General features: G+C 34.0%; 1 protein-coding gene across 5 annotated transcripts in view; it reads left to right on the forward strand.

The window, feature by feature from the left end:
• Positions 1–27,444, forward strand: part of ABCA5 (ATP binding cassette subfamily A member 5) — a 67,825-nt gene that overhangs the window by 21,941 nt on the left and 18,440 nt on the right. For all 5 annotated transcript variants that reach the window (XR_006411032.3, XM_044389095.3, XM_048225835.2 and 2 more), the window contains 16 exons: positions 908–1,055; positions 2,981–3,149; positions 4,257–4,315; positions 9,203–9,313; positions 10,563–10,738; positions 11,287–11,406; positions 12,294–12,432; positions 13,428–13,518; positions 13,703–13,842; positions 14,758–14,877; positions 17,787–17,988; positions 20,261–20,430; positions 23,185–23,312; positions 23,720–23,857; positions 25,185–25,298; positions 26,932–27,102. Coding sequence is in view for 4 of the 5 variants with exons in the window: in XM_044389095.3 (XP_044245030.3) it covers positions 908–1,055; positions 2,981–3,149; positions 4,257–4,315; positions 9,203–9,313; positions 10,563–10,738; positions 11,287–11,406; positions 12,294–12,432; positions 13,428–13,518; positions 13,703–13,842; positions 14,758–14,877; positions 17,787–17,988; positions 20,261–20,430; positions 23,185–23,312; positions 23,720–23,857; positions 25,185–25,298; positions 26,932–27,102 (2,196 nt within the window). In the remaining variant the exon portion in view is untranslated. The remainder of the gene's footprint in view (positions 1–907; positions 1,056–2,980; positions 3,150–4,256; positions 4,316–9,202; positions 9,314–10,562; positions 10,739–11,286; positions 11,407–12,293; positions 12,433–13,427; positions 13,519–13,702; positions 13,843–14,757; positions 14,878–17,786; positions 17,989–20,260; positions 20,431–23,184; positions 23,313–23,719; positions 23,858–25,184; positions 25,299–26,931; positions 27,103–27,444) is intronic.

Consider the following 27,444-nt stretch of genomic DNA (forward strand, 5'->3'; position numbering starts at 1 on the left):
GCAGTCAGGTTCTAAGGGAAAAATTCTTAAGAGAAACTGCTTTATATAATAGAACATAAATTTGGTTAATGTATAAAGAAAAAATGTAATTACTAATGTAAGAGATGATTCATGTTGACTAGATAGAATATTCTGATTTGTGAGATCTAAGATAGATTGTTTATGAGCATTGAGTTAAACAAGTTTTAATTACGTTGGACCTAAGAACTGTTGTTTACACATTTTAAGGGTCCACTGAGTTCTCCTTCACTTAGAGAAGTAGAATTATAGATTCATATGTTTTGTTGGTTGTGAGAAGGACTTTCAGTGTTTATTTAACCCGTCTTCATTTCACGGATGAGGAGAGTGAGATCTAGAGTGGTGTGATTAAGGTTTATTCACCTAATGGCAGATTTGCGACCTAAATGAGGCATCAGCCTCTAGTATATTTCTTTTTGCTCTCTTACGTATATGTACTATGTACAGTGTAATAGTTGTGTTAATTATTCAGAATACCTTCTCCCTTTTCAGCATTGAAAGGATGATCATAATTTTATCCTCTAATACTTAATTTGTTTGACTTCCATGTGGACCATTTGTTTGCATCAGTTAGTATTAATAGCATACTTTATTATTATTTCATTTGATACTCCTCGCGTTAGAATAAAAAGCCCAGGAGTGGATATATACTACTTTTAGAAACATAACAGTAAAAAGGATTGAAATGGATTGTTGTGATAAACTTATATTTTGGTAAGGCTTCTGTTGTTTTCTTTGTAAATTCATACTACTAAGTTGGTAGATTGTTTAATCTGTTAAAACGCCCAGTTTGGTTACCACCAGTCTGGATATAATGAGTGACTCTAGTGTTAGCTTTTAGTTATTTTTATCATTTTCATATAATAAAGTTGGTGTTTCTATTTTTCAGGTCATGCACTTAGAAGATTTTAATGAAGGTGCTTTATTTTCTAATTTGACTGAAGGCCCATATCCTCTAATTATTACTGTTGTCATGCTAGCACTTAATAGTATATTCTATGTCCTCTTGGCTGTCTATCTTGATCAAGTCATTCCAGGTATGCAGGTAGTTATTGGATTTTACTTTAAAGATTCTTAGTTTATTTGCTCACACAGAGTCAACTTAAAATTTTTTTTTCTAGCCAGAGTACCCTAAGTCATATTTGTTGTCCAAGCTTTTAACTTAATTTTAAATAAGTATATTTTGTACCTGTGTCTTAACCACTAGTGAACATAAGGAGAGTCTGTTAAAAAGAGAGCAGTTTGCTTTGAAAACATTACGTCTCTAACTGAATTTATCTCTGTCCTTCCCTGTGTCAGTCTTTCTTGGCTAAAGTATTTTGCTTTTACCATCTAAGGTACAAAACTATGAAGTCATCTTATAACTCCTACCATTTTCCTTATCTATTGTGCATCTCTAGCCAACTCCTGTAGATTCAAAATATTATTAAAATATCTAGCACTCCCTTGACTTTCCTTTGAGTTTCTCATTATACTTTTGTCTGTGTTCAGACCTGCGCTTACATGGTAACTACTAGACACAAGTGGCTTTTAAAATTTAAATTAGTTAGAATTAATTAAATTAACAGTCCATTTCCTCAGTAGCGCAAGTCACCTTCTGACTGCTCAGTAGCCACGTGTGGCTGTTACCATATTGCACAGTACAGATAGAGGACATTTCCATCACTGCAGGGATTAGGTTGGGCAGTACTAGTCTATACCATTGTAATGCCTCTCATCTCATTACTTGCCTTCAGTCTATCTAAAACTTCACCATTCCCTTTAATCAAGTTATTCACCTGCTCAGAAATCATCTTGCTGGGCATATCCTAGTGCATTAAATAGAAACTCCTTATGTATTAATGTCCTTCACAATACTTTTATATATTTAATCCCTTCTTTTCACTCTCTCCCTCCGTATTGTATTCTGTATTAATCCTGTTTACCTATTTAAATACAGCTCCAGTAGATCAGATTGTTTTTAGTTATTCTTAACAGAAAACCATTTTAATTGGCTTAAACAAGAAGGAAATTGATTGTTTTACTTAAAATGAAGTCCAGAGATAGGCTAGAATCCCAATTGGTTGACTTGCTCAACTGTGTCATCAGGGATCCACTTTCTCCATGCTTTGGCCACCTGTGTCTTGAGTCTGGCAGGTTTGCTCTCTTCATGGGTTGTAGTTATATATGCTTCTTTCTTCATGTCCAGGGGAAGAGGGAGGGTGAATCTTTGCCCCACCTAAAATCTTTGCTTTTGTCTGATTGTTTACATGCTTACAGCTGGAGCAGTAACAGTCCAGAGAATGCCACATACTGAGTAGATCAGTTAGGATCTCTGTAGTTGTGATCAGATCAGATGTGGGCCTCTAGAAGAGGAGTGGATATTTAAAAAAATGGGAAGGGTCTGTTTTTGGGAGGAAGGAGGTGAAAATGGATATATACTGTGTGAGCAACCAGCACTGTCTACTGTGTCTAAGTCTTCTATTCCTGTCCTGTTGCTGTGTTACTCTCCTGATTTTAAAAAGTCTTCTCCATGAACTGTATCCACTTTTCTAAGTATTAAATACTAGCTGTTTTCAAAGACTCTCTAAGATGAGACTCATTTAAGCCTTCAGGATATATTCCCTGTCTAGGTATAAACTTTTCCTCTTTTGAACTCTTATTAGCACCATGCATGACATGCTTCATGTTCTACATTGTGTTCTAGCTGCTTGTTATGTATGTGTACCGATAAAGATATAAGTTACCTTAGAATGGAAAATGCGTTTCACTCACCTTCATATCGTCATGCGCTCTAAGTATCTCAAACTGTTTATGGACTAAAATTATTTGTCATAAAACATATTTTTCACACAATGCCAATTTAATACTTTTTATGTAAATTTTAGATCTAGGTCACAAGTTTCATGTACTGCTTTTATGATTTAAAACATAGTGTTTAGAAATAATTTGTTACGATAATTAAGTTTTTTTTATTTTTCAGGGGAATTTGGCTTACGGAGATCATCTTTATATTTTCTAAAGCCATCATATTGGTCAAAGAGCAAAAGAAATTATAAGGAGTTATCAGAGGGCAATGTTAATGGGAATATTAGTTTTAGTGAAATTGTTGAGCCTGTTTCTTCAGAATTTATGGGAAAAGAAGCCATAAGGTACCATTTAATCTTTGGCAATTTAGGTATAAGAAGTATTGATGGAACCTGCTACATTTAAATAATGTTTTTTTTAAAATGTATATAAGTATTATATCTTAAGAGATTTGGCACACATCTCATGATTTTTAAAACACAGTATTAATATGGGCTACTTCTTTTAAGTTCTTATTTTCTTTGTAACCATTTAGAATAAGGTGCTAGGTTTGAAATTTTATGTTTCAATGGAAATTTTTTAAGTCGTAACACCTATTATTTTACAGTTAAGCTGTTTTAAAATTTGCTCCATTATGTAGATTGAAACAGAATAAATATTAACTTTATAATTTTATTCAGGCTACGTTGTCTATATTATCCTTTGTTAATTTCATAGACCTTTGGGTATTGGGAGATAATTAAAGTTATCAGTTTAATTTCCATTAACCAAAGAAATTCACTACTGTGGCTTGCTAGATCACTCAAAACTAAATTTAAAAAATAACAGGAAAAAGAAAGAGAAAAGAAATAAAAGAAAAATGGAAGAAAAAGTAAAGTGTTTTTCAAATTTAAGAGAAATATATAAAAGCAAGAGAGAGGCAAATACTTAGGATGTAATAAGTGGGCTAATGGTCTGCCTTCACAAGGGCAAAATTTAAACTGGTTAAAGAAACCATTAATTCTTTAAAATGTTAAGACATTTAAAGTGGAATGAGAGAACCACTTCACATTTATAAATAGTTTGAAATGTGTGCTGATGTGACTTATAGCATTTGATTTTTAATCTCCCTTAACCGATGTAACAAGTATTTGATAAATTATAAATAGGAAAGTATCAAAGACGAAAAGAATCTATAAATTGCTTGGGCCAAATGCTGTATTTTAGAAGTTGGCTTGTTATGAAAAATGAATGAATGACACTTAAAATGGAGAGGAGTACTATATACTTCTGTGGTTTCTTTAAAATAATTCTATAATTATTGTCAGCTCTCTTAGGTTTATTGTTTTAGTAGAAAGGTACTTTATTATTTTTCCCATTAAATATGACAGCTTTGATAAAAATATTATGCATGGAAACACACATCCTTATAATTTAGTTTAAATACTTAAGTAGAAAATGGTGTTTTTCAGAATCAGTGGTATTCAGAAGACATACAGAAGGAAAGGTGAAAATGTGGAGGCTTTGAGAAGTAAGTAAACTAAACAATTAAAAATCCTGTTAGACTCTTTTTTTTGAAGATCTTGACAAACTGACTCTAAAATTTACATGAAAATGCAAATGACCTAGAATACTCAAAACCCCTTTGAAAAAGAACAGAGTTGGAGAACTAGTATTACCTTTTTCAAGACTTCATATAAATGTTCCACTTATCAAGGCAGTGTAATTTTGGTATAAAAACGACAGAAAAATAGATCAGTGAAACAGAACAGAGAGCACAGAAATAGGCCCATATATATATGGATAGCTGATTTTCAACAGAGGTACAAAGATAACTTCGTAGAGAAAAGATGGACTTTTAAACAAATGCTCTTGAAACAATTAGGTAAAGTGAGTGTTGGTTTGTCCTCAGCACCATAGACAAAAACTAACTGAAAAATGGGTCATATAGCTAAATGTAAAACCTAAAAGTGTAAAACTTCAAAAAGAGCAAAACATAGGAGAAATGCTTTGAAACCTTGGGTTCAAGAAAATTTCTCAGATACAGCACCGGAAGCACAAACCATAAAATAACTAATTGATAAGTTGGACTATAAAAATTAAAAAGACTTCCATTCTCTGTAAGACCCCGTTAAGGGAAATGAAAAGACAAAGTACAGACTTGGGAGAAATAGTTGTAAATCATGTATCTGATCAAGGACTTTGATCCAGAATAAAAATTTCTCAAAACTCAGTAATAAGAAGCAATCCAATTAATGGGTAGAATATTTGAATAGACTCTTTGCCAAAGAAGACATAAGGATAGCAAATAAGCACATGAGAAGATGTCCAACATTATTCCTTATTAGGGAAATGCAAATTAAAACCATATCACTACGTATTTAGTAGAATGATTAAAATTATTATTTTCTATATGTTACGCTGTGCTTACCACAAGTGTAGCTACCATCTGTCCCCACACAGCACTGTAGAATGATTAAAATTGAAAAGGCTGATCATACCAAGTGTTGGTGAAGATGTACAGCTAGAACTCATACACTGCTGGAGGCAACGTGAGGTGGCACAACTACTTTGGAAAACAGCTTGCCAGCTTTTGAAAAAAGTTAAATATACACCTATAATGTGATCTAGCCATTTTACCTCTAGGTATTTGGCCAAGAGCATAATTTTATAGAAAGACTTACACATGAATATTCATCGTAACCTTATTTGTTAGACAAAAACTGGGAACGACCTAAATGCCTATCAGTAGGTGAATACACAAACCAGCTGTGGTATACCCATACCATGGAATGCTATTCAGCAAAAAAAAGGAATGAATTCTTAATACATGCTACAACATGGGTGAATCTCAAAGTAATTCTGTTAAGTGAAAGAAGCCAGAAATAAAATAGTAATAGCATACGATTACATTTGTATAAAATTATGGAAGAGGCAGAGCTAATCTTTAGTGAAAAAAAGCAGATCAGTGGTTACCTGGAGATGGGTGGAGTTAGATAGAACCGGCAAAAGCGGGAGACAGCACTTTTTGTGGAGATGGATATGTTCATTATCTTGATAGTGGTGATGGTTTTATGGTTATATACACATTCAAACTTAGCAGATTATTTGACATATGTATAGTTTATTGTCAACCATATCTCAATAGTGTTATTTTAAAAATTAAATCAAGTGACTCTGGGTTGTGAGATCGAGCCCTGTGTTACACTCTGCTCCGGGCATGGAGCCTGCTTAAGATTCTCTCTCTCCCTCTGCCCACCACCCCCCTCTTAAAAATAATTTAAATCAAGTGATTATAAATTGTGGTTTAACTTCTGAACTCTTGTTACACTGATCTATTTATCTGTCCTTGCTTCTAACTCTTTGAACTATTGTAGCTTTACAGTTAGTCTTGATAACTTTAAATATTGTATTTTGGGCACTTTGTATTCTCATGTACAGAATTATGTGGAAGTATGTTAGAATCAATTTATAAGTTTTCAGCACTGTATTTGTTTTGGTGAGTTATTTTCAAGGGATTTGTCCATTTCATTTAAATTGCCAAATTGATAGTTACAGGTTGTTCATAGTAATCTCTTCTTACCTTTTTAATGTCCGTAGAGTCTGTAATGATGTTCCCTCTCTTCATTTAGTAATTTGTGATTATTTTTTCATTTGCTTTATAGTGGGTTTATCAATTTTATTAATCTTTCAAGGAATGAACTTTTAACTTTGATGGTTTTCTTTTTTTCCCTAAGATTTTATTTATTTATTTGAGAGAGAGAGAGTGAGTGAGAGAGAGAGAGAGAGAGAGAGAACATGAGCCGGGGCGGAGTGGGGGAGAGAATCCAAGCAGACCCTGCACTGAGTGCAGAGCCCATCACAGGGCTTGATCTCACAACCCTGAGATCATTACCTGAATCAAAACCAAGAGTCAGACTATTAAACGACTGAGCCCCTGACTTTGTTAGTTTTATCATATATTTGCTTGCAGTTTATTGAGCTGTGTTACTCTCCTTGTTATTTCTGTATTACTACTTTCTTTGGGTTTAATTTGTTCTACTTTTCCTAGCTTCTCGGTATGGAATCATTTATCTATCTCTGCTCTAACCGTTAAGCTTTAGCCACCCTAATGCTCAATGGCAGAGGGCAACCATTATTTTACTGTGGCTAAGGAATCTCCAGTTTGCCTGGAGAGTTCTTCAACCAGTCCGTGGATTATCTGGGATTGGATAGTGATCTGGGCACATCATTGGCTAATAGGCTAGTTTGTCTAGTGGACTGTAGGTGGGATAATTTGCCTTTTTTCAATATGGTCTCTCATCCTTCAATAGGCTCATTGAACTGGAAGCAATTGAGTTTTTTGTTTGTATGTTTGTTTTGTGCCATTTCTTATTTTCCCCCCGTTGGCTTCTTAGTTTTACATGCCTTTTTAAAAAATTACTCTTGATATTATGAGATGTATTCTTGAATTATAAATTAGTGTTTTACTAATTTATAGTATTTGTAGAATAGTAAAGCAAGAAAAGGAAGTCGGGACCTTACTTTTATTCTTACTTATCCCTATTCTAACTTATATGCTGTTGTTTTCATGTATTTTAATTCTACGTACATTTTAAACCGGAGATATTGTTATTAGCATTGTTTTTAAAAGACTGTTCCATTTATACTTACCTGTATATTTACCACATTATTTATCTTTGTTACTTGCTGCTTTTCTGATCTTCTATCTAAGAATAATTTTCCTTGTGCATGAAAAAGATGTTTTTGCTCTTTTCCTTTAATGCAGGTCTACTGATGATATAGTCTCTCCATTTTTGTTTGCAAATATCTTTCTTTCACCTTCAGTTTTGAAGGATATTTCTCTGAATATGTACTTTTAGTTTGACGGTTAGTCTTTTTCAGCACTTTAAAATGTAATCTGTTGTCTTCTTGTTTCCGTTGTTTTGGCTGCAGAGCCAGTTCACCCTGGCTGTTTTTAAAGATCTTTTTTGGTTTTCAGCAGTTTTACTACCACTGGCCTTGGTGGTGTTTGTTTATTTTACATTTATTCCACTTTGAGTATATAAGTGCTTCTTGACTCTCTGGCTTGATGTCTTTCTTCTGTTTAAAAATATTCTCAGCCATTTCTTTTCCAGTATTGCTTCTGTTCTATTTTCTCTTTTCTCTCCCTTTAGGTTTATTATTACAGGTTTATGACTTTTCATTTTATCCCAGTTGTCTTTTATTCTCTTTTCTGAATTTTTTATTGTTTTGTCTGTGTGCTTTAGTCTAGATATTTTCTTACGTTTCTTGTCATTTACTAATTATCTGTAGTTCGGCCTAACCTGATTAAACTGTGTATGGAAATAGTTTTCACTTACCCTTTCCAGTTTTTGTTTTGCCACTTGGTTCTCTTATGTGGTTTTTAGTTCTTTGCCAACATTCTCTTGAGAGCATGATAGCATGGTTGTTCTAGAATCTTATGGTGTCAATATCTAAATCTTCTCTCGGTTTGTTTCTGTCACCTGTCTTTTCTGTTGGGTTTTGATCTTCTCTTGCTATTTCCTTCCTGGTTGTTTTTGACTGAGTACTGTGTATTGCCTATGAAAATTGTAGAGATTATTTGATGCTCTGATGATGTGATCTTCCTCTAGAGGGGATTTATTTTTGCTTCTGGCCTGAAGCTCTAGGGATAACTCAGAATCCCAGGTTACCATCATCAAATCAGGGTCTACAGTGATTCAAAGCTGGGTTTTCAGATCCTTGTCTTTTGTCCTTCTTTAATCATTGACACATCCATCTAGTGATATTTCTTCATTTTATGCTTCATTTATTAATTTATTTTTTTAGAGGAGAGAGAAAGTGAGAAGGGGGAAGGGGCAGAGGGAGCAAGAGAATCTCAAGCAGGCTCCCCACTGAGTATAGAGTGCAACATGGGGCTCTATCTCATGACCGCGAGTTTACGACCTGAGATGATAAATCAAGAGTCAGCTGCCCAGCCAACTGAGCCACCCAGGTGCCCCATGTTCTTTTTATTTAAATTGAATTTCTCAAGCATTTGCTCAGCCATTCCCATGCTTTTGGTTAATTTCTAGGTTTTTGCCAGTGTTTAACCTAGTTAATACCGTTGGGAACAAATTTTTGTCCCTTATTTGTTTTAATTACCTTAAAAAGTCCCAAAAGTGGGTTCACAGAAACCCTCCCCAATGTTTTGTATGTTCTTGAAATCTGTTAGTATAACAAAAAATGTTTACTTTTATTACATTTCTTGTTGCCCATATCATTGACTGTAACAAGGAATTTTTATCCTGTAAGTACTATGCTGTTAAATATGCTAACTTTAAATCTAACATTAAACTTACTGATTTATTTCAAAAGTATTCAAGTATTATGTATTATTTTGCATAGCTCAACAGAAATAAAAATCACATTTGAGTCTTCTTCTTTTCTGAACTAGATTTGTCATTTGACATATATGAGGGTCAGATTACTGCATTACTTGGCCACAGTGGAACAGGAAAGAGTACATTGATGAATATTCTTTGTGGACTATGCCCACCTTCTGATGGTGAGAGTTTTTGGACGTAAAAAAAAAATCTCTTACTTTGGTTTATTAATGTGACTAACCAAGGTACCGCTAAATAATTATTTATTTTTGATTTATATTTATATAAATATATATGATTTATTATTTATCCTGGATTTATCCAAACATGTACAGATTGATTTTTTTCAATGATTTGAGACCAACCACAGTGTCTATAAATGTGTTTTATTATTTTTTTATTATACATATTTTTCAATAGAAAATAAAAATGATTCAGTCATGTTTAATGAAGTAAAAAGGATCTGATTTTGTTACTTATTTTATCAGATATTTGTGTGTATTTTTCATTTTCAAGGAAGGATAAATCAGTAATTAATTGGAAATTAAATGAGACCTATAGATATTTTAGATTGTAGGTACAGATTTCTAAATATACAATAACAGTTCAAAAGGAAAGAATGGTAAATAGCAACACCATCTCCTAAAATAGAATTATAAGAGCAATACCTTAAACATATGATTTTTGTATGTGATTGCCCTGTAGGTGAGAATTTAATATGGCAGCGCCATATTTCCACAATAACCTAATAGAGTGGCAGTACAATAAATATTTTACTTTAAGAAAGGCTGAATTTCCATGTATTAAATCTGCATTTCTTAAAATGTAGCTTAACTTTTAAAATTAGTTTTGTTTTGTTGCTTATCCCTAATTGTGTCATTTTTAATAATAGTGGTAATATCTTATCTTTAATAGGAATTTATGATTTTTGTTACAATTCTCCATACATTATCACATTGATTTAATAGTTCTTAAAATTAAGTAGGATATATTTGTATTTAGGTTATAGAAGAGAAAAGCTGGAATTCAGATTGATTTTCTCAAGACCATACATCTAGTTAGGGGAAGATTTTTAGTTTCTTCTTTCCACTACTGAATAATGCCTGGAAATGAAGGAAAATTGCTATGGAATATAAGTGTAAATAATGTACCAGTATACAATTATATTTAGTGTTAAGCTGTGTGGTTCCTTGCTCTTTTCACTATGTAATATTACCTGAAAATGAAGGAAAAGGAGGTTGGAAATAAGGTGGAAGCAGATCACCAATAGTATGGAAATAAGGGTTTGTTGTATCTTCCAAGTTTATATTAACTCATACCTTACATATTTACTGTATACAAGTAACTAAATTATTGGTGTACATTAAGGCATATATACTTTTTACTACTTAATATAGTTAGTATAAATTTAAATATATATTTTGCTTTTAGGATTTGCATCTATATATGGACACAGAGTCTCAGAAATAGACGAAATGTTTGAAGCAAGAAAAATGATTGGCATTTGTCCACAGTTAGATATACACTTTGATGTTTTGACAGTAGAAGAAAACTTATCCATTTTGGCTTCAATCAAAGGAATACCAGCCAATAATGTAATACAAGAAGTATGTCATTCATATAGAAATTTTACTTTATTACCTATAAATTACTAACCTTTTGTAATAACTGTTGTAAAAAAATGCATGAAAATCTAAATAATAACCTGTTCTGAGCCAGTAAACAAATTTATTACAAAGAATTCGATGGAATTTAGAGTAAATATTTTAGTACATATAAAATAGTCCTTGTTTCATCTGGAGGATACTAGCCTCTCTATATAGGTTTTTCTTTTCTTCCTTCCTTTCCTTTCCTTTCACATCTGCCTCCTTTCCTACACACACACACACACACACACACACACACACACACACACACACAGCTTTCCAACTGATCCCTTCACCACTACCCAGGAAGTCTCCAAAGTAAAACAGACCTTTCAATTAGGAATCTTTTTATCTGTTATTTCAAAATTATATATGAATAAATGTCAAAATTAAAGTCTGTACTAAAAGAACATTTTTTAAGTTGATATTAAAATCGGGACATTTAAAATTAATATTGATAATTATGTAAATCATATAATTTAAAAAATAACATTGTTCTCACTTCACAGGTGCAGAAGGTTTTACTGGATTTAGACATGCAGGCTATCAAAGATAATCAAGCTAAAAAGTTAAGTGGTGGTCAAAAAAGAAAACTGTCTTTAGGAATTGCTGTTCTTGGGAATCCAAAGGTAAATAAATATTAATACACAAATATAATTTGTATTTACATACAATAATGCGTTGTGTAAAGTTTCAGTATGCATAAAACGTTATATATTATTATGGATGTGATTATAATGGAAAGGTTTGAAACTCGAGTCATAAAGATAAAACATACCATAGTGGTTACTTCTGGGAAGGGGAATGGAAAGGATGGATTTCAGTTATATTTGCAATGTTTTATTTCTTTAAAAAAACATCTGCAGGAAATAATGGCCTAAAAAATGGCATTTGTTGCATTTCACTGGTGGTTTTAACAGTATTGTTCTAATTCTCTCTTTAGTTTTCTATATGTTTGTAATAGTTCATAATAAAATTTAAAAAACAGAACAAAACCAAAGGAATAGTTCAGTTTTTCACTGTTCTGCTGATTTTATTTTGTATTTGTCTGTTCTGTGCTCCTCTTTGTCCTATAAAACAGAACCATCTGTTACAGTGCTTGGCATAGGGCTAGAAAGCTACAGCCCGAGCCCTCTTGGTCCTTGCCATCCTGCTACATTTCTCCTTGCTGCTATAGCTTGGGATGACTCTGGGTTCTGGCTTTAAGTTAATTTATCTTTCTCTCAACCCCCATAAATATTTTGTTTTTTAGTTTATGTATCTGATTGTTATACACTTATGTCTTATATGTTACCGATAACTAGTCTTTTAAAATTGAAACAAGGAAAATATTCACTTGCCAAACGGATAATTTAAAAAAATTTATGCTAGCTCATATATGAATAAAAAACTCAGATCTAATATACTTCCTGTTGGAATAATAATTTAAAATGGGAAGGTTTCCCAATGTGCATAAATTTTGTGTATTTTAGTTTTTCTGAGGATTCTCTGCCATTCCCTGCTCTTTTTCACACAGATACTATTGCTAGATGAACCAACAGCTGGAATGGACCCCTGTTCTCGTCATATTGTTTGGAATCTTCTGAAATATGGAAAATCTAATCGGGTAACAGTGTTTAGTACTCATTTCATGGATGAAGCTGACATTCTTGCTGGTGAGATTTTTATTTTATTTTTGAAGGATAAAGTCATGGGGTCAAACAGGATATGGACAAAGAGATATTAAATCCCGAGGAATAAAGAAGCTGTGTAATCTTCACAGCTGTGTGTTTTAAACTTTTTAAAAAATGACATATTTTTGTGTTTGGGAGTCCTACAGACCATCTCAGATTCAGTAATTTGCTAGAACTAATAGGACTCGGCATATAGTTATACTTACGAGTTCTTACCACAAGACTGAAAGGGTACAAAGCAAAATCAGCAAAATGAAAAGGCATGTGGGACATGGAGGAAACCAGACATGAGTTTCCAAAAATCCTCTCCCAGTGGTGTCACACAGAATATGCTTAATTTCTCTAGCAAGGAGTTGTTAATGACATATGTGAAATGTTGTCTACCAGGAAAGCTCATTAGAGACTCTGTGCCCAAGGTTTTTAGTGGGTGCTGGTCATAGAGGCAGCTTCTGACTGCCATGTACCTAAATTCCACTCTCCCAGAAGGAAGCAAGTGTTCAGCACAATGTACATTGTAGTTTCATTTTGTGAGTAGTATCTTTTTTTTTTTTAAAGTATTTAGAAAACCCAACAAACTGACATTTTTTTGTTTTTGTTTTTTGTTTTACATTTGATTATAAAGGAAATTGTGAACATTCTTGCAATGGTGAGCCTTTTAGGAAGAGTCTGAGATATTCGGAACAGTATTAGGAAAGTAGACTCCAGAGTTGGAACTTTGTGGGTAAAATGTCTGGCTTTGTTACTTAATAGCTACGTGAAACATGGTCGAATGGTATGTTTTCTCATTGCCTCAGTGTTCTCATTTAAAAACCAGGAAGTGATAATCTGATTTCTTTCTAATAAGGTTGTATTTAATGATACTTATTGATAGTGTCTTATGTGGTAGTTCCCAAAATATAAATGCCAACTGACTTAGAAAATTGAAATGCAAATGCTGTTATTAACTTAAAAATTGAAATGCAAATTTCTGTTTGCAGATAGGAAAGCTGTCATATCACAAGGAATGTTGAAATGTGTTGGTTCTTCAATTTTTCTCAAAAGTAAATGGGGGATTGGCTACCGCCTAAGGTATCATTCATTCTTGATTGACTTTATTCTTTAGAGTATTCTTGATCTACTGTTACTATATTTGAGATTTGCCATAATGTGCTTTGGCCAATTTTTATGGAACTAACTTTACTTCAAGCATTCAGAATTTACTTTTGGTTGTTTATTAATTATTAAAAAAAATATGACTTTTGGTTTTCTCTAGCATGTACATAGACAGATATTGTGCCACTGAATCTCTTTCTTCCCTGGTTAAACAACATATACCTGGAGCTACCCTATTACAACAGAATGACCAACAACTTGTGTATAGCTTGCCTTTTAAGGACATGGACAAATTTGCAGGTATTACTTTCAGTTTCCTGATTGTTGAACCAGGATCTTGCATTGGAAATACGTTTTCTTGATTTACTTTGTTGTATATTTTTCTGTGTAATATTTACATGTTCCCAGATGGCTTTACTTTACTTTTACATTTCTGCTTTACTTTTGAAAGTCAGAAACTATAAGCTAACTTGGGTTTTTTTCTTTCCATTTTTTTAGAAACACTATGCAGGAAACTGTAACTAATATGTTAATTTAAATAAATGTATTTGCTTTGTAATCAAGAAAGATTGCTCCATTGGCTCAGAGGCCTCCTGGGAATGTGTAATTATACACGCATACACCTACAGTTGTTTGTATGTGTTCTGAAGTTCTTTTCCAGTTTATGATTCTATAATGAAGGACATAATAATATGTAAACCCTTGAATTATTTTAATAGTGGCATTATTTTTCTGCTTTATAATGAGGAACTCATACTCAGTCTTCTTGTCTGTTTAGGGAATCTCTTAATAACCAAAAGGATATTATTGATGCAGATAAGTTGTGCAGAATTCCCATAACATTTATCTCATTTAGACAGAGATTTTCTATATTAATTTAATTGATTTTTTTCCTAGGGAAAAGAAGAATCCTTAATTAACTGGGATGAACCACATAGGTCAACTTTAATGTACCCTGCCTGTCATTCTGTAAAATATTTCTTGGGTTTAATTTATAATATGATAAATATCCACTAGATATATCTCTATAAACAAACATTCCTTGGAGTCCTTAGCAAGTTTTAGGAATGTTAATGGGGTCCTGAGACCAAAGTGTTTGAGAACTACTGTGCTAGCAGAGTAAATTTAGTCCTATCCCATTTTAAAAGAGTATTTTAGAATAATTCATGATGATGTGCTTAACTACACAACATTCTTTCATTTTTTTTCTTTTAGGTTTATTTTCTGCTCTAGACACTCATTCAAATTTGGGTGTAATTTCTTATGGTGTTTCAATGACGACTTTGGAAGATGTGTTCTTAAAGCTAGAAGTTGAAGCAGAAATTGACCAAGCAGGTAAAAACAAAATTAACAAAAAATTTTAGGCAATGAACCAGAGACATGGTAAACAAATAATTATATAAACATGTGAAATATGTTTTTAGAGGAAGAAAGGGTAGATAGAAATAGGTAAATAAGTAACTGAGATATTTACTGATAGCAGTAGGAGTTATGAAGGAAATAATGGGGTGGTCTTGGGAGTCAGATAACTTAGTTTGTATCGTCAGGGGAACTGTGTTGAGATGATAAACTCAGGCTTGGATGGCAAGAAAAATCTAAATGTGTGAGGATTTTATTGCAAAGCTTTTTAGATAAAGGGAACTGCTACTGCACACTTTTTCTTTTAAAGATTTTATTTATTTATTTGACAGGGAGAGGGAGAAGCAGGTTCCCCACTGAGTAGGGAGCCCGATGCGGGGCTCGATCCCAGGACCCCGGGATCCTGGCCTGAGCCGAAGGCAGACGTTTAACTAACTGACCCACCCAGGTACCCCTAGAAACTGTAAGGAATGAGTTGGATGTGTTTGATGACAGAGAAAAGGCCACTGTGGATAGAGTTTAGAGAGCCAAAGAGAGGTCAGAGGGGAGGGCCAGGGGCCAGATCATGTTTAGTCTTTGAATATCTGGAAAATAATTTGTTTTCTTAGTGCAATATGAAGCTATTGAGAGTTCTAAAGCAAAGGAGTAACATGACTTGATTTGCATGTTTAAAAAATGCATTCTGGGGGCACCTGGGGGGCTCAGTTAGTTAAGCGTCCGACTCTTGATTGCAGCTCAGGTCATGATCTCAGGGTTGTGAGATTGAGCCCCGCATCTGGCTCTGCACTGGATGTGGAGCCTGCTTATGGTTCTCTCTCCCTCTTCCGTTGCCCCCTCTCCTCCCAAAAAAAGTAAGAAAATAAATTAATAATAAAAAAATTAAAAATGCATTCTGATTGTTAAATGATGAGTAGATTATAAAGGAAGTGTGGAAGCAGGAAGACTGTTAAGAAACTATTATACTTAATCTTAGCTTGAAATAGGGTGGTTGTGAAAATAGGGAAACAGAATAGACTTGGACTATATTCACAGTACTGGTGATGACTTGCTGATGGATTGTCAGGTGTTAGGGAAAAGGAAGAATCAAGAATAATTCCTAAGCTTTTTGCTTGAGAATTGGGAATGGAACTGCCATTTCCTGGGCGCCTGGATGGCTCAGTCGTTGGGCATCTGCCTTCGGCTCAGGGCGTGATCCCGGCATTCTGGGATCGAGCCCCGCATCGGGCTCTTCCGCTGGGAGCCTGCTTCTTCCTCTCCCACTCCCCATGCTTGTGTTCCATCTCTCACTGCCTGTCTCTTCTTCTGTCAAATAAATAAATAAAATCTTAAAAAAAAAAAAAAAAAGGAATTGCCATTTCCTGAGAGTGGGGAAGGAGCAAGTTTGTGGAAAGGAGGAATCTCGGCATGAATTTTGGGTATATTGTTTGAGATGCTTATTGGACATCCAAGTGGCGGTGTACAGTGGGCAGTTGGATTAACACATTTGGAGCTGAGTGAAGATGTTAGGGCTTAAGATATAAATTCTGGAGTTACTCACAGATAGATGGTACCATGGGTTTGGATGAAATTACTCAGGGAAAGAGTACAGATGAAGAGTGGACAGGCAAGCCCTGAGGTTGAGTGGTGAAGGGCCAGTAGGGCTGACTGAGAAGGACCCATCTTTGCATTTTCTCTCTTCACAAAAGGAGATGTAAAACCCAGACAAAATAGTGTTTTAGGAAAGAGGAGGTGATCCTTATTTGCTGATTGCTGTGAAGAATAAGATAAGAACAGAAAAGATGGTTTTGGTAACAGGGAAGACAGTGAGGGCTTTGATAGTGTGGAAGTCAGTGGTGACCTTGACAGTATCCACTTCAGTGGTGTGGTAAAGGTCAAAGCTGGTTCTGTGAAGTTTAAGGTGAGAATGTGTGTTGAGGAAACTTTTCTTACGATTGAAAGTTAGCGAGATGGTGGTGGTGGTGGGTCAGGAGGGTGAAGGAAACAGGATGTTTCTCTCAAACAGGGAGAAAGGACAAAAGTCAGGTTTATGATGAGGATGTGATATCAGACTGTAGTTAGAGAAAGTTCACATAAAAGTTTTAGATCTTATATAATTGGAGAGAGAACAAGATGTCAGATATGGACGTGTCCAGTTTGATAAAATTGAGTAGAGATAAAGGTGTAGAAATAGAAATAGAGGAAGTTAGAAGTCAGGATGTAGAACGCTTCCTCATTGATTAATTTTATATGTGTTTGGTCTCATGAAAAAATCATATAGTATGGGGGTGCCTGGGTGGCTCAGTCAGTTACGAGTCTGCCTTTGGCTCAGGTCATGATCTCAGGGTCCTGGGATCGAGCCCCAAATCGGGCTCCCTGCTCAGCGGGAAGCCTTCTCCCGCTCCCCCTCCTCCCCACTTGTATTCTCTCTCTGTCAAATAAATAAATAAAATCTTTAAAAAAAATCATGTGTATGTCTCTTTTGTGTCTAGTTTCTTTTACCTAATATATGTTTATAAGGTTTGAACTGTGGTTGTATAGTAGTTTATTCCGTTTCATTGTTTTAGACTATTCTATTATAAGAGTATTTCACAGCTTATGCGTTACCCTGTTAGTATACATTTGGGTTCTTCCCAGTTTATGGCTATTCTTGACAGGTAGCTAGTAAGAATATTCTTGTATATGTGTTTTGGTGGACCTATGTATGTATCTTTGTTGCATTTATACCTATGGGTATAAGATATGCATGTGTTCAGTTTTAATAACATTGCCAAAGTATATGAGAGTTCTCTTTGTCCTGCATCACCACCAGAAGTGTGCTTCTTTAAAATTTACATGCCTCGGAAAGATTTTCATTCTTTTAAGGACTATCCCATAATTTTCTGCCTTTCTTTTGTTTTGGCAAATAGATTATAGTGTATTTACTCAGCAACCACCAGAGGAAGAAATGGATTCAAAATCTTTTGATGAAATGGAGCAGAGCTTACTTATTCTTTCTGAAACCAAGGCTTCTCTTGTGAGCACCATGAGCCTTTGGAAACAGCAGGTGTATACAATAGCAAAGTTTCATTTGCTTACCTTGAAACGGGAAAGTAAATCAGTAAGATCAGTGTAAGTATGATCACTTTCCTGCCTGATGAGTTGTTTTTTTAAGGCTATAAATTCAATTTGTCATCTTAATTTTTTAAGTGTAGACATACGTAAATCTGTGTAGTTTTGAAAGATTAAGACTATAACTTCACAATGTCAGAGAAAAGAATTATGCATTTAGCGATTTCTTTGAATACCACTAGAGCTTTCACTCTTTTTTTAAAGTAGCATTTTTTGTCTCATCTAAATGAGGGACTGTCATAATATTCTTCAGTTGTGTAATTTTTGAATTATTATCACTATTTAAATTTTGTTTTGCGATTATATTTTACACAGTTGTTTTGTATGTATTCCCTTATGTATAACTGCTTTTTGTAAACAGCAGGAAGAGTAAGTTTTATCTCTGTATCAGATAAAGAAACGGAAATACAAAGAAGGCTTTATAGCTTGTAGAACTGGGATTAAAATGATATCTTTTCAACTTTGCTGTACCTCTCTCAGGTTCCCATGGGTGCTAGACTTTCAATTATTGGGACGTAACATTAAATATTTTCATGTAACACAAACTGATCTTGTTACATCCCTAATGGCAGTAGAAATAAAATTTAATAAGCAAGAATATTGTTACATGCTTGAGATATGCTGAATTCATTTGCTTTTTTGCCCTAGTTTATTCAGTATCAAAGAAATGTCAGTCAAGGGTCTTATATATTCTGGTCTCAGCATTACTAAAAGAAAAATATTTATTTAAATCAACATGTTTCAGTTTATTTAATTGAACACTACTCTCCTAAAATACTCCCTGAAAAATAATAAAAGTCTTAGTTTAGGCTGCCTTAACAAAATAACATAGACTTGGGTGGCTTGAACAACAGAGATTTATTATATCATGGTTTTGGAGAGTTGGAAATCAGATTAAGGTACAAAATTAGTCCTCAGGGCAGTCTTCCTGGCTTGCAGAGATGGGCCATTATCTTGCTGTGTGCTCATATGACTTTCTTTGTTGATGCACAGGAGACAGAGAGCAAGCTCTCTGATTTCTGTTAGAAGGGCACTAATCCTATCTCAAGGGTTCTATGCTCATGACTTCATCAAATTCTGATTACCTCCCAAAGGCCTTATTCCTAATACCACCGCACAGGGGGTTAGGGCTTCAGCGTATAAATTGCAAGGGTGGGGGGTGACACAAACATTCAGTTCCTATCAAAAAGTATTCCAAATATTCATTTGACCATCTGCGCATTTAGGAAATACTATATCTTATATTTCCTGTCCTAAGGAGTTATTAGCATATGTAAACACATAAGAGGTTCTGTAGTAAAGAAATTGCTTCAATTTTGTTAAATCTAGAGTTTACAAATACTGTTTAATCATGAGTTTTTTAACGTAAAACACCTATTAACTGATTATGGAACTAAGGTTTAATGCAGTATGCTTTTGGAAATGCTGATTCAGTATACTTACAACAATTTAAAAGAGCAATTTTTTAAAAATTAGAGGGTTTCTGGAAATTATAAAATGCTAAACTGTGGTAATCTAAGCTCTCTCTACCCACTTGCTATTTCACCTATCCCATAAAATGTAGCAAATATTTTGTAGGATAAGACCAAAGGATATCTGTCTTCCAGATAGAAGGGCATTTTGAATAGATAATAGAATTATGTACTTGACCAACAGCAAATAATGATCCTTGTAACTGACTGTAGTATATTTGTTTTGCCTCTCTCTAGAGGAACAATGGAAATTAATATGGTGTGGATGACATTTCAAAGATATCAGTCATTCAGAGTTTCACTGTATTTAAAAACAAAACAAAGGTTCCCTGTATTTTTGTTTCCTTCTCTGTATCTAAAATATTTTTGTGTTGTAACTTTCCTAATACATAGGGGAGTAAATAGTTAAAACTTGGGGCAGGAAATAGAGTAGTTCCCTCAGGACAATAGACCTGTAAATGTGGCATAATATCTGGTTCTTAAAGAACTATAAACACAAGTTTACATACCCTATAAAAGTTTCAGGATGACTCTGATCTTAGTTTCATAACTTTTAATTTTGTCATTGAATACCGGCTTTCTGTCCGGTATTGTCATGAGATCATTTTGGAGAGTAGAAATTCTATTCCCAAGTGCTGTTCCTTTCAGGTTTTTCTTTTTTCTCTCCTCCCTCTGTCTCTCTCTCTCTCTCTCTCTCTTTTTTTTCACATGTGTACTTTTGACTGTTATTCGAAGGAGGATTTTTAAAAATAGATTTACATATTAATGTGCCCTTTGCTGTTTTATTTTTTTCCTTTCAGGTTGCTTCTGCTTTTAATTTTTTTCGCAGTTCAGATTTTTATGTTTTTGGTACATCGCTCTTTTAAAAATGCTGTGGTTCCCATCAAACTTGTTCCGGACTTATATTTCTTAAAACCTGGAGATAAACCTCATAAATACAAAACAAGTCTGCTTCTTCAAAATTCTACTGGTGAGAGTGTGTGAAGGTCTGTGAATGTGTGTTGGTTGGGGCATGGGGTGTGGGGTATAGGTCAGAGGTTGGGATTTTAGAAATAGATGTAAGGTAAAGGCATGGTCTGTACAAATCTAAGTTTTAAAAACTACTTGTTGATGCTGAGTAATGTATTACAGAAATGAAAGTTTGGTTAAGTGTAGATTACAGTTTTTAAAACTAACCTTGTACTGTTTATGATATTAAGATTTCCTTTTTTAATGGTAGCAACATATTCTTAGAGTAGTGTGTTTCATATTAAAGTTTATGACAAGCAAAATAAACTTAAGTTGAAACACCTTTAGAAAGAGTTGCAGTATGTAATATTTATGCAGTTAGATGTCTAAATAGAAATGTTTAGGTAATTTTTCAAGGACTGTGAAAAATTAGAATTAAGAAAAATGGCATTAAATATAAATATTTCTAATCAAATACATTAAATTGATTATGAAAAATTTTGAATTTGCTGTTGATTATTCTTAATTACATAGTTGTTAAATATGAAAAAAAATAAAGAACTATGGTCTTGAGCAAGACTCAGAACAAGTAAAAAAAATTGACATCAGATTCTGCTTTTCAAAATAATAAAACCTTATATAAAATTTCATTCATATATGAACAGTTCCTACAGAATCTCTCATCTGCATAGATAGTTTATAGTCCCAAGGTTCTTGAAGAGTAAATCAAGGTTAGCTAACTCTGGCAAATTTACAGCAAAACAGGGGCAACTTTATTTGCTTATCTTGCTGCAATAGGTTAGAAAATTGTATTTAATATAGTCATTTATATAACTCACAAACTCTTTGGGGTTTAATATTTTCCAACATTTACCTATATTCTAGTATCTTTCCTTTTTGATTCACTATTAACTGAAGAGCTTTGACCAGTGTTAGATAATAATCGTAGTTAGGTATGATTATAAATAACTCTTAAAATCATCACTTTTGGGCACCTGGGTGGCGCAGTCGTTAAGCATCTGCCTTCGGTCCAGGGCATGATCCCAGGAGTCCTGCTCCGCTGAGAAGCCTGCTTCTTCCTCTCCGACTCCCCCTGCTTGTGTTCCCTCTCTCGCTGGCTGTCTCTCTCTCTGTCAAATAAATAAATAAATAAATAAATAAATAAATAAATAAATAAATAAATCTTTAAAAAAAATAATCACTATTAAAATGTGACTCAGTTTATTATATAATCTTTGTTCTTTTGGAGAAACGATATATTTCATGACAAAACTACTCGAGTAGAAAATGTGTTGTTTTATAATTTCTTTCATTAGAATTTTTGTTTTGATTTTAATACACATTTCATGTTGGTAAAATATAGTGCTGCATAGAGCCTTATACTCATTATAGTGACATGTTTTGTGTGTTTGGGAAATTGTATATATATCTCAAATCATTTTGTTTTGAGTTCACTCTCACTAATCTGCAGAAATACTAGTATTTTCAAAGTTTTGTCCCTTTTGTTATTTTTTAGTATTTCTAGAATTGCTTACATATGTACCCTATATCTTCCTAGGCCTTTTTGGTACTAAATAAAGCCATGTTTCATTTGGAAATTACTGGCTTCTATGTGTCTATATTGAAGCATATCCGATCCTCCTTGCAAAACTTTTTGTATCACAGGTGATATAGTTCCTTCAGTTATAATGTAGCTCTCTTCTCTAGAGTACAGAGCCACTGTGGCAAGTTAGAGAAGAGAGATCATTTGAGATTCTACATCAGGAGTAAATGTAGTATCTAAAAAAGCAAGCACTAAAAGCACCAGTCTCTCTGATACTCAAGTTTGGTGCTGAGTCTGATCCACCTGCCATACTATTTTTAATTACTGATAGTTGTTTCCTTTGTTTGATTTTGATTTCTCTCAGTCACATTTGTCCTTTCTGGTTTTTCTGAAGATGGAGGGGGAACAGTTTCCATTCATCAGACTTGTTGGTATAGATTTAAACCTCGGACAGGATTCATAATCTTTCCCTTGGCTCCAGGCAATTTAAAGAATGTAGATGGAGACCTGATTATGTGTTTTAATATTTTAAGGCAGTTAAGGCAATTGACATTTATAAAATTTGTCTGCTCAAAGCACACAGAAATCCTCTAAGAAGTGGTATTACCTGACTCCACACCCTGCTTGGGTCTACGTTTCTGAGCCTAGCAGGCCCTCTTATCACAGAAAATTGCCAGATTTTTATTCTCACAATTTAACCAAATTTCATGTGAGTATTATAGGTTAAATTTCAACGTAACAATAGTAGCAGCAGCAGGAGCTAAAATTTGTACAATTACTGTGCCAGGTTCTGTGTTTAAAGCCTGTGTATAGGGGCGCTGGGTGGCTCAGTAGTTAAGTGTCTGCCTTCAGCTCAGGGCGTGATCCCAGAGTCCTGGGATCAAGCCCCACATCAGGCTCCTCCGCTGGGAGCCTGCGTCTTCCTCTCCCACTCCCCCTTCCAGTGTTCCCTCTCTCACTGGCTGTCTCTCTCTCCATCAAATAAATAAATAAAATCTTAAAAAAAAAAAACAAAAACGGAACAAATCTCTAAAAAAAATAACTAAAGCCTGTGTATATATTGACTTGGATCTGAATCCAGGCTGACTGGCTCCAGAGCCGGTATTCTTAATCATGTCGTATGTAATGAAGATAATCTTTTTTTTAAAAAAGCTCTTTCCAATGTTATTAAAAGTCTGTGCCTGTTTCTTATTTAAACTGATTATTTATTATTTGCTTATTTTCTCATATCAGACTCTGATATCAGCGATCTTACTAGCTTTTTCACAAACCAGAACATAGTGGTGACAATGTTTAATGACAGTGACTATGTGTCTGCTGCTCCCCATAGTGCAGCTTTAAATGTGATGTATTCGGAAAAGGTAAGAGTAATATACGTGAGTGAATACCTATTTGAGAGTTACAGAATACTAAGATATTTTCTCTAAAATTAATCATTTGCTGATTTGACCTCATTAGTTGGAAATTAGAATTTACTTTTGGACATAGCTAGCTATGTTTATAATGTATTTTATGACCTGGGGGATGACCAATAAATAAAACTATTAAAAATTTAATCTTTGTGTTATATTTTTGTTTAAAATGCCAAAATATTTATAGACTCCAAACCAGGTTGTCTTTATCTATCTTTATCTATTGAATATTATTTCTATAATTTGTTGAATCAACTTTTAGTGAGGATTTCCTTAGTCTGTGAGAAAAACTTAGTACATAGTAGCAGTGTATTTATATATGGTATGTAATAACGCTCTCTTTTTTTAAATTGTAGGACTATGTTTTTACAGCTGTTTTCAACAGTACTATGGTTTGTTCTTTACCTGTATTAATGAATATTATCAGTAATTATTATCTTTATCATTTAAATGTGACCGAAAGCATCCAGGTCTGGAATACCCCATTCTTTCAAGTAAGCAAACTTTAAAAAGTGTGTGTGTGTGTGTGTGTGTGTGTGTGTGTGTGTGTGTGTGTGTTTGCATGCACCTGTGTGTAATAAAAGCCAAGGGCTAATATAAGGGAAATCTGTAGATGTTCATCATGTGGCAGTTCTTAGTCTTACTAAAACTTGAATTGGGGATACTTTACATCTGGGTTTAGGAGTGCCCAGGGTTAGTTTGCTTCAAGGTCAAGGAGGTTCTGTCATGGTACTGATATTTTTATAAAGAGTAAGTATTTTTTGTATTAATCATATAAGAAAAATTAAGATAATTTAAAAATGAATATTGTCCATTTAAAATCTCTTACTGGGGTATTGAAAGAAACTTGAGAAGTTGCTCATACAGTCATTTTTTCCTCTAGATAGGACTATTGGGTTATAAATGTGAAAATTAACTTAAGTTTTCAGAAAAATAGTCAACATTTTTCTCTCACCCTGATGTTTTATTTTTCACATACTGAAAAATAAATGGAAAATATCTTTCTGTCATAGCATTTTTACTTTCTATTGCTATACTTTTTAACATTTTTATTGAGATATACTTCATATACTATTAACTCATTTCAATCCACTGATTTTTATTATGTTCATAGAGTTCTGCATCCGTCACTACATCAGTTCTAGATTTCATTGTCTCTCCCACCCTCCAGAAGACCGTTGTACCTGTTGAGGGTGGGGGTAATACAGTGCACTTGGTTCTGGGTAGTTTGTATTTGGGGCACCAGCTGTTTAGTTGTCTGGAAAAGTTTCCTTCTGTACTTGGATCTTTGGGGCAGCTTGGAACCTTTGAGGCCTGTGGGAATTATAGCCCCCTCTGCTGCGGAGAAGAAACTCCTGTTTTATATGAGGCTGAGTTTGTTCCAAAGTACAGCTTTTTCAAAAGAAAGACGGCCCCGAGATCCCAAATGGCTCATAGTCCCAGCGACCAATGAAAGCATCAAACATCATTCTGACATGGTCCTGTTCATTGCGTAGGACTGCTGGTGGACGTTAACTGCTTTTTCATGTACATTATTATTTTTAATTAAATGGTAAAGCTTAATTTTAAATGCCCTCTTATTCTGTGTTGTAAATAAGAAAATGGAAATACGATGATTTGCTCAGGATTATGTAGCTACTTAGTAAGTGGCTGAGTTGGTCCTGTAACTCACTGTCTTGCCTCCTGTTTTGTCATATAGACTATGCCTAGGATAGGTATCCTGATGTGTTTCTTCAGAGGTTTTGATAGTCTTTCATTAAGAAAGTACTAAGATGATAAGTGATTCTCAGTTTCATTTCTTACTCTGTGATTATCTTTCAGGAAATTACGGACATAGTTTTTAAAATTGAGCTGTATTTTCAAGCAGCTTTACTGGGAATCATTGTTACTGCAATGCCGCCTTACTTTGCCATGGAAAATGCAGAGAATCATAAGGTAATGATTGAGTTAAAATTACAGGTAAAGTTTGTTAGTAAGAAATCTCATACAAAACAATAACCTATTTTGCATGAGTGCAAGACTTATATTTTAGGAGTAAGTAAATGGAGAATACACATACTATAGTAATAGTAATACCTATCATTTATTACTTGAGTCCCTGTCACATGCTTCAAAAGTTATATCTTTTAATCCTTACAACATTGTGATGTAAGTTTTATGTTACCGACTTTATTTATAGGTCAAGAAGTAGGGATGGGAGTGGTCATATCATGTGCCCAGTTGTCTCATCTCATTTAAGTAGTAGATCCTTATGTTCATAATTGGTACACTAACCTGCCTCTCCCCCTTTACCTTTAATGGAATGTGTTGAATGTACGAGGTACTTAATTTTTGCTAAATGAAAAAAATGTGTAGATAATGATTGTGATCACCAGAGCCTAGGAAAAATTGCTTTGTGTACAGAGGTTGTTCGGTATCCTTTTTACTTTCCTTTCTGCTTCTTTCTCTTCTGTCCTCAGGCACATGGTGCTCTTGTACAGTCCCTTGGCTGTTCAAAGCCTTCCACCCTTCCACGCTGCTGACCTTGTCGCTCTCTTACTCCTCTAATCAAAATTCTCATTCTCCACATGTCTTCTTAAGTCAGCGGAAGCAGATTTGTCTAAATTAATTTACCCAGTGTGACAAATAATGAGAGGCAGACAATTACATATTTTAATAATTTTCTTTAGTGGAAAAGTAATACATGAGTCTCAGGAGATATTTTAAAAATATATTCATTTTTTTCTGTTATATATATTCATTCTAACTTAGAAAATGTAGGAAAGGGATGCCTGGTGGCTCAGTCAGTTAAGCGTTTGCCTTCAGCTCAGGTCATGATCTCGGAGTCCTGGGATGGAGTCCCACGTGGGGCTCCCTGCTCAGCAGGGAGTCTGCTTCTCCCTCTCCTTGTGCTGCTCCCCACCCACTGTGCGCTCTCTCTCTCTCTCTCAAATACTTAAAAAAAAAAAAAGTAGAAAAGCATAAGAAAATTAAAAAATACCCTTACCACCACCACTCACATATGAAACTTACTAGACAATTGCATTTTTCTCTTTTTTGTTTCAACTTAAATGTTTTTTAATTCAGATTTTTACTTAGAGAATTGTAGATTCATATTAGGTGGTAAGAAAGAATATAGTGAGATCCTCTGTATCTTACTCACTTCACCTCAATAATAACATCTTGTAAAACTGTGGTATAATAGTAAAATCCTGGGATATTGATGTTGATACAGCCAAGATACAGGAGGACAGTGGCTTCACCACAGAGATCCCTCCTATTGCTATAACCCCCTTGACACCTTTGCTTTATTTTAGTTTTGTGTTTCTTAGCTGTACTGTATTCTGATGCTGAAAAATTTTGTCAAAATTGTACATTGCAGAACAAGCCAAACTTGTACAAATTAAAGACTATATGAAATTTATATTTAATTGTAGGAGGATTTTTATTACCTAGAGACCTGGAATGTGACCTGTATTTTTTGTTGATGTAAAATTAAAGAGTTCTACAATAATTTGCTAGAGTTTTTTGGGTGTAAAATGTTTATAATTATAATCCGTTTTCCCTCCTCCTTCTTTTTGTTTTGTAGATCAAAGCATATACCCAACTTAAACTTTCAGGACTTTTGCCATCTGCATATTGGATTGGACAAGCTATTGTTGATATCCCCTTATTTTTTCTTGTTCTTATTTTGATGCTAGGAAGTTTATTTGCCTTTCATTATGGATTATATTTTTATGCTGTGAAGTTCCTTTCTGTGGTAAGTTAACATTACTCATACTCATCCTATTTATAAGTGAAATGTTATTTTAAAAAACTAAGTATTTATAAACATGACAAGTGGTTCATCAAGTAAATTGGATATTAATCTTTTTATAGAAAGTAGAACCAGTATCTATTTTAATTATTGTATATGATACTGATAATGCAATTTATATGACTGTAAGTGATTTTTAAAAACAACAACTAACTATCATTATAAAATAATTCCTTGAGACTGAGGTGGTCTTTTCTGTAGACTGCCTACTTGTGTGTAATCAGGAGTAATTAAACAGGCCTTCCTTAAAATGTCTTCCTTGTCTCTATGCCTGAAACTAATTTC

The sequence above is a fragment of the Ursus arctos genome, unplaced genomic scaffold, assembly GCF_023065955.2.
Source record: "Ursus arctos isolate Adak ecotype North America unplaced genomic scaffold, UrsArc2.0 scaffold_24, whole genome shotgun sequence".
In the NCBI taxonomy this organism is placed as follows: domain Eukaryota; kingdom Metazoa; phylum Chordata; class Mammalia; order Carnivora; family Ursidae; genus Ursus; species Ursus arctos.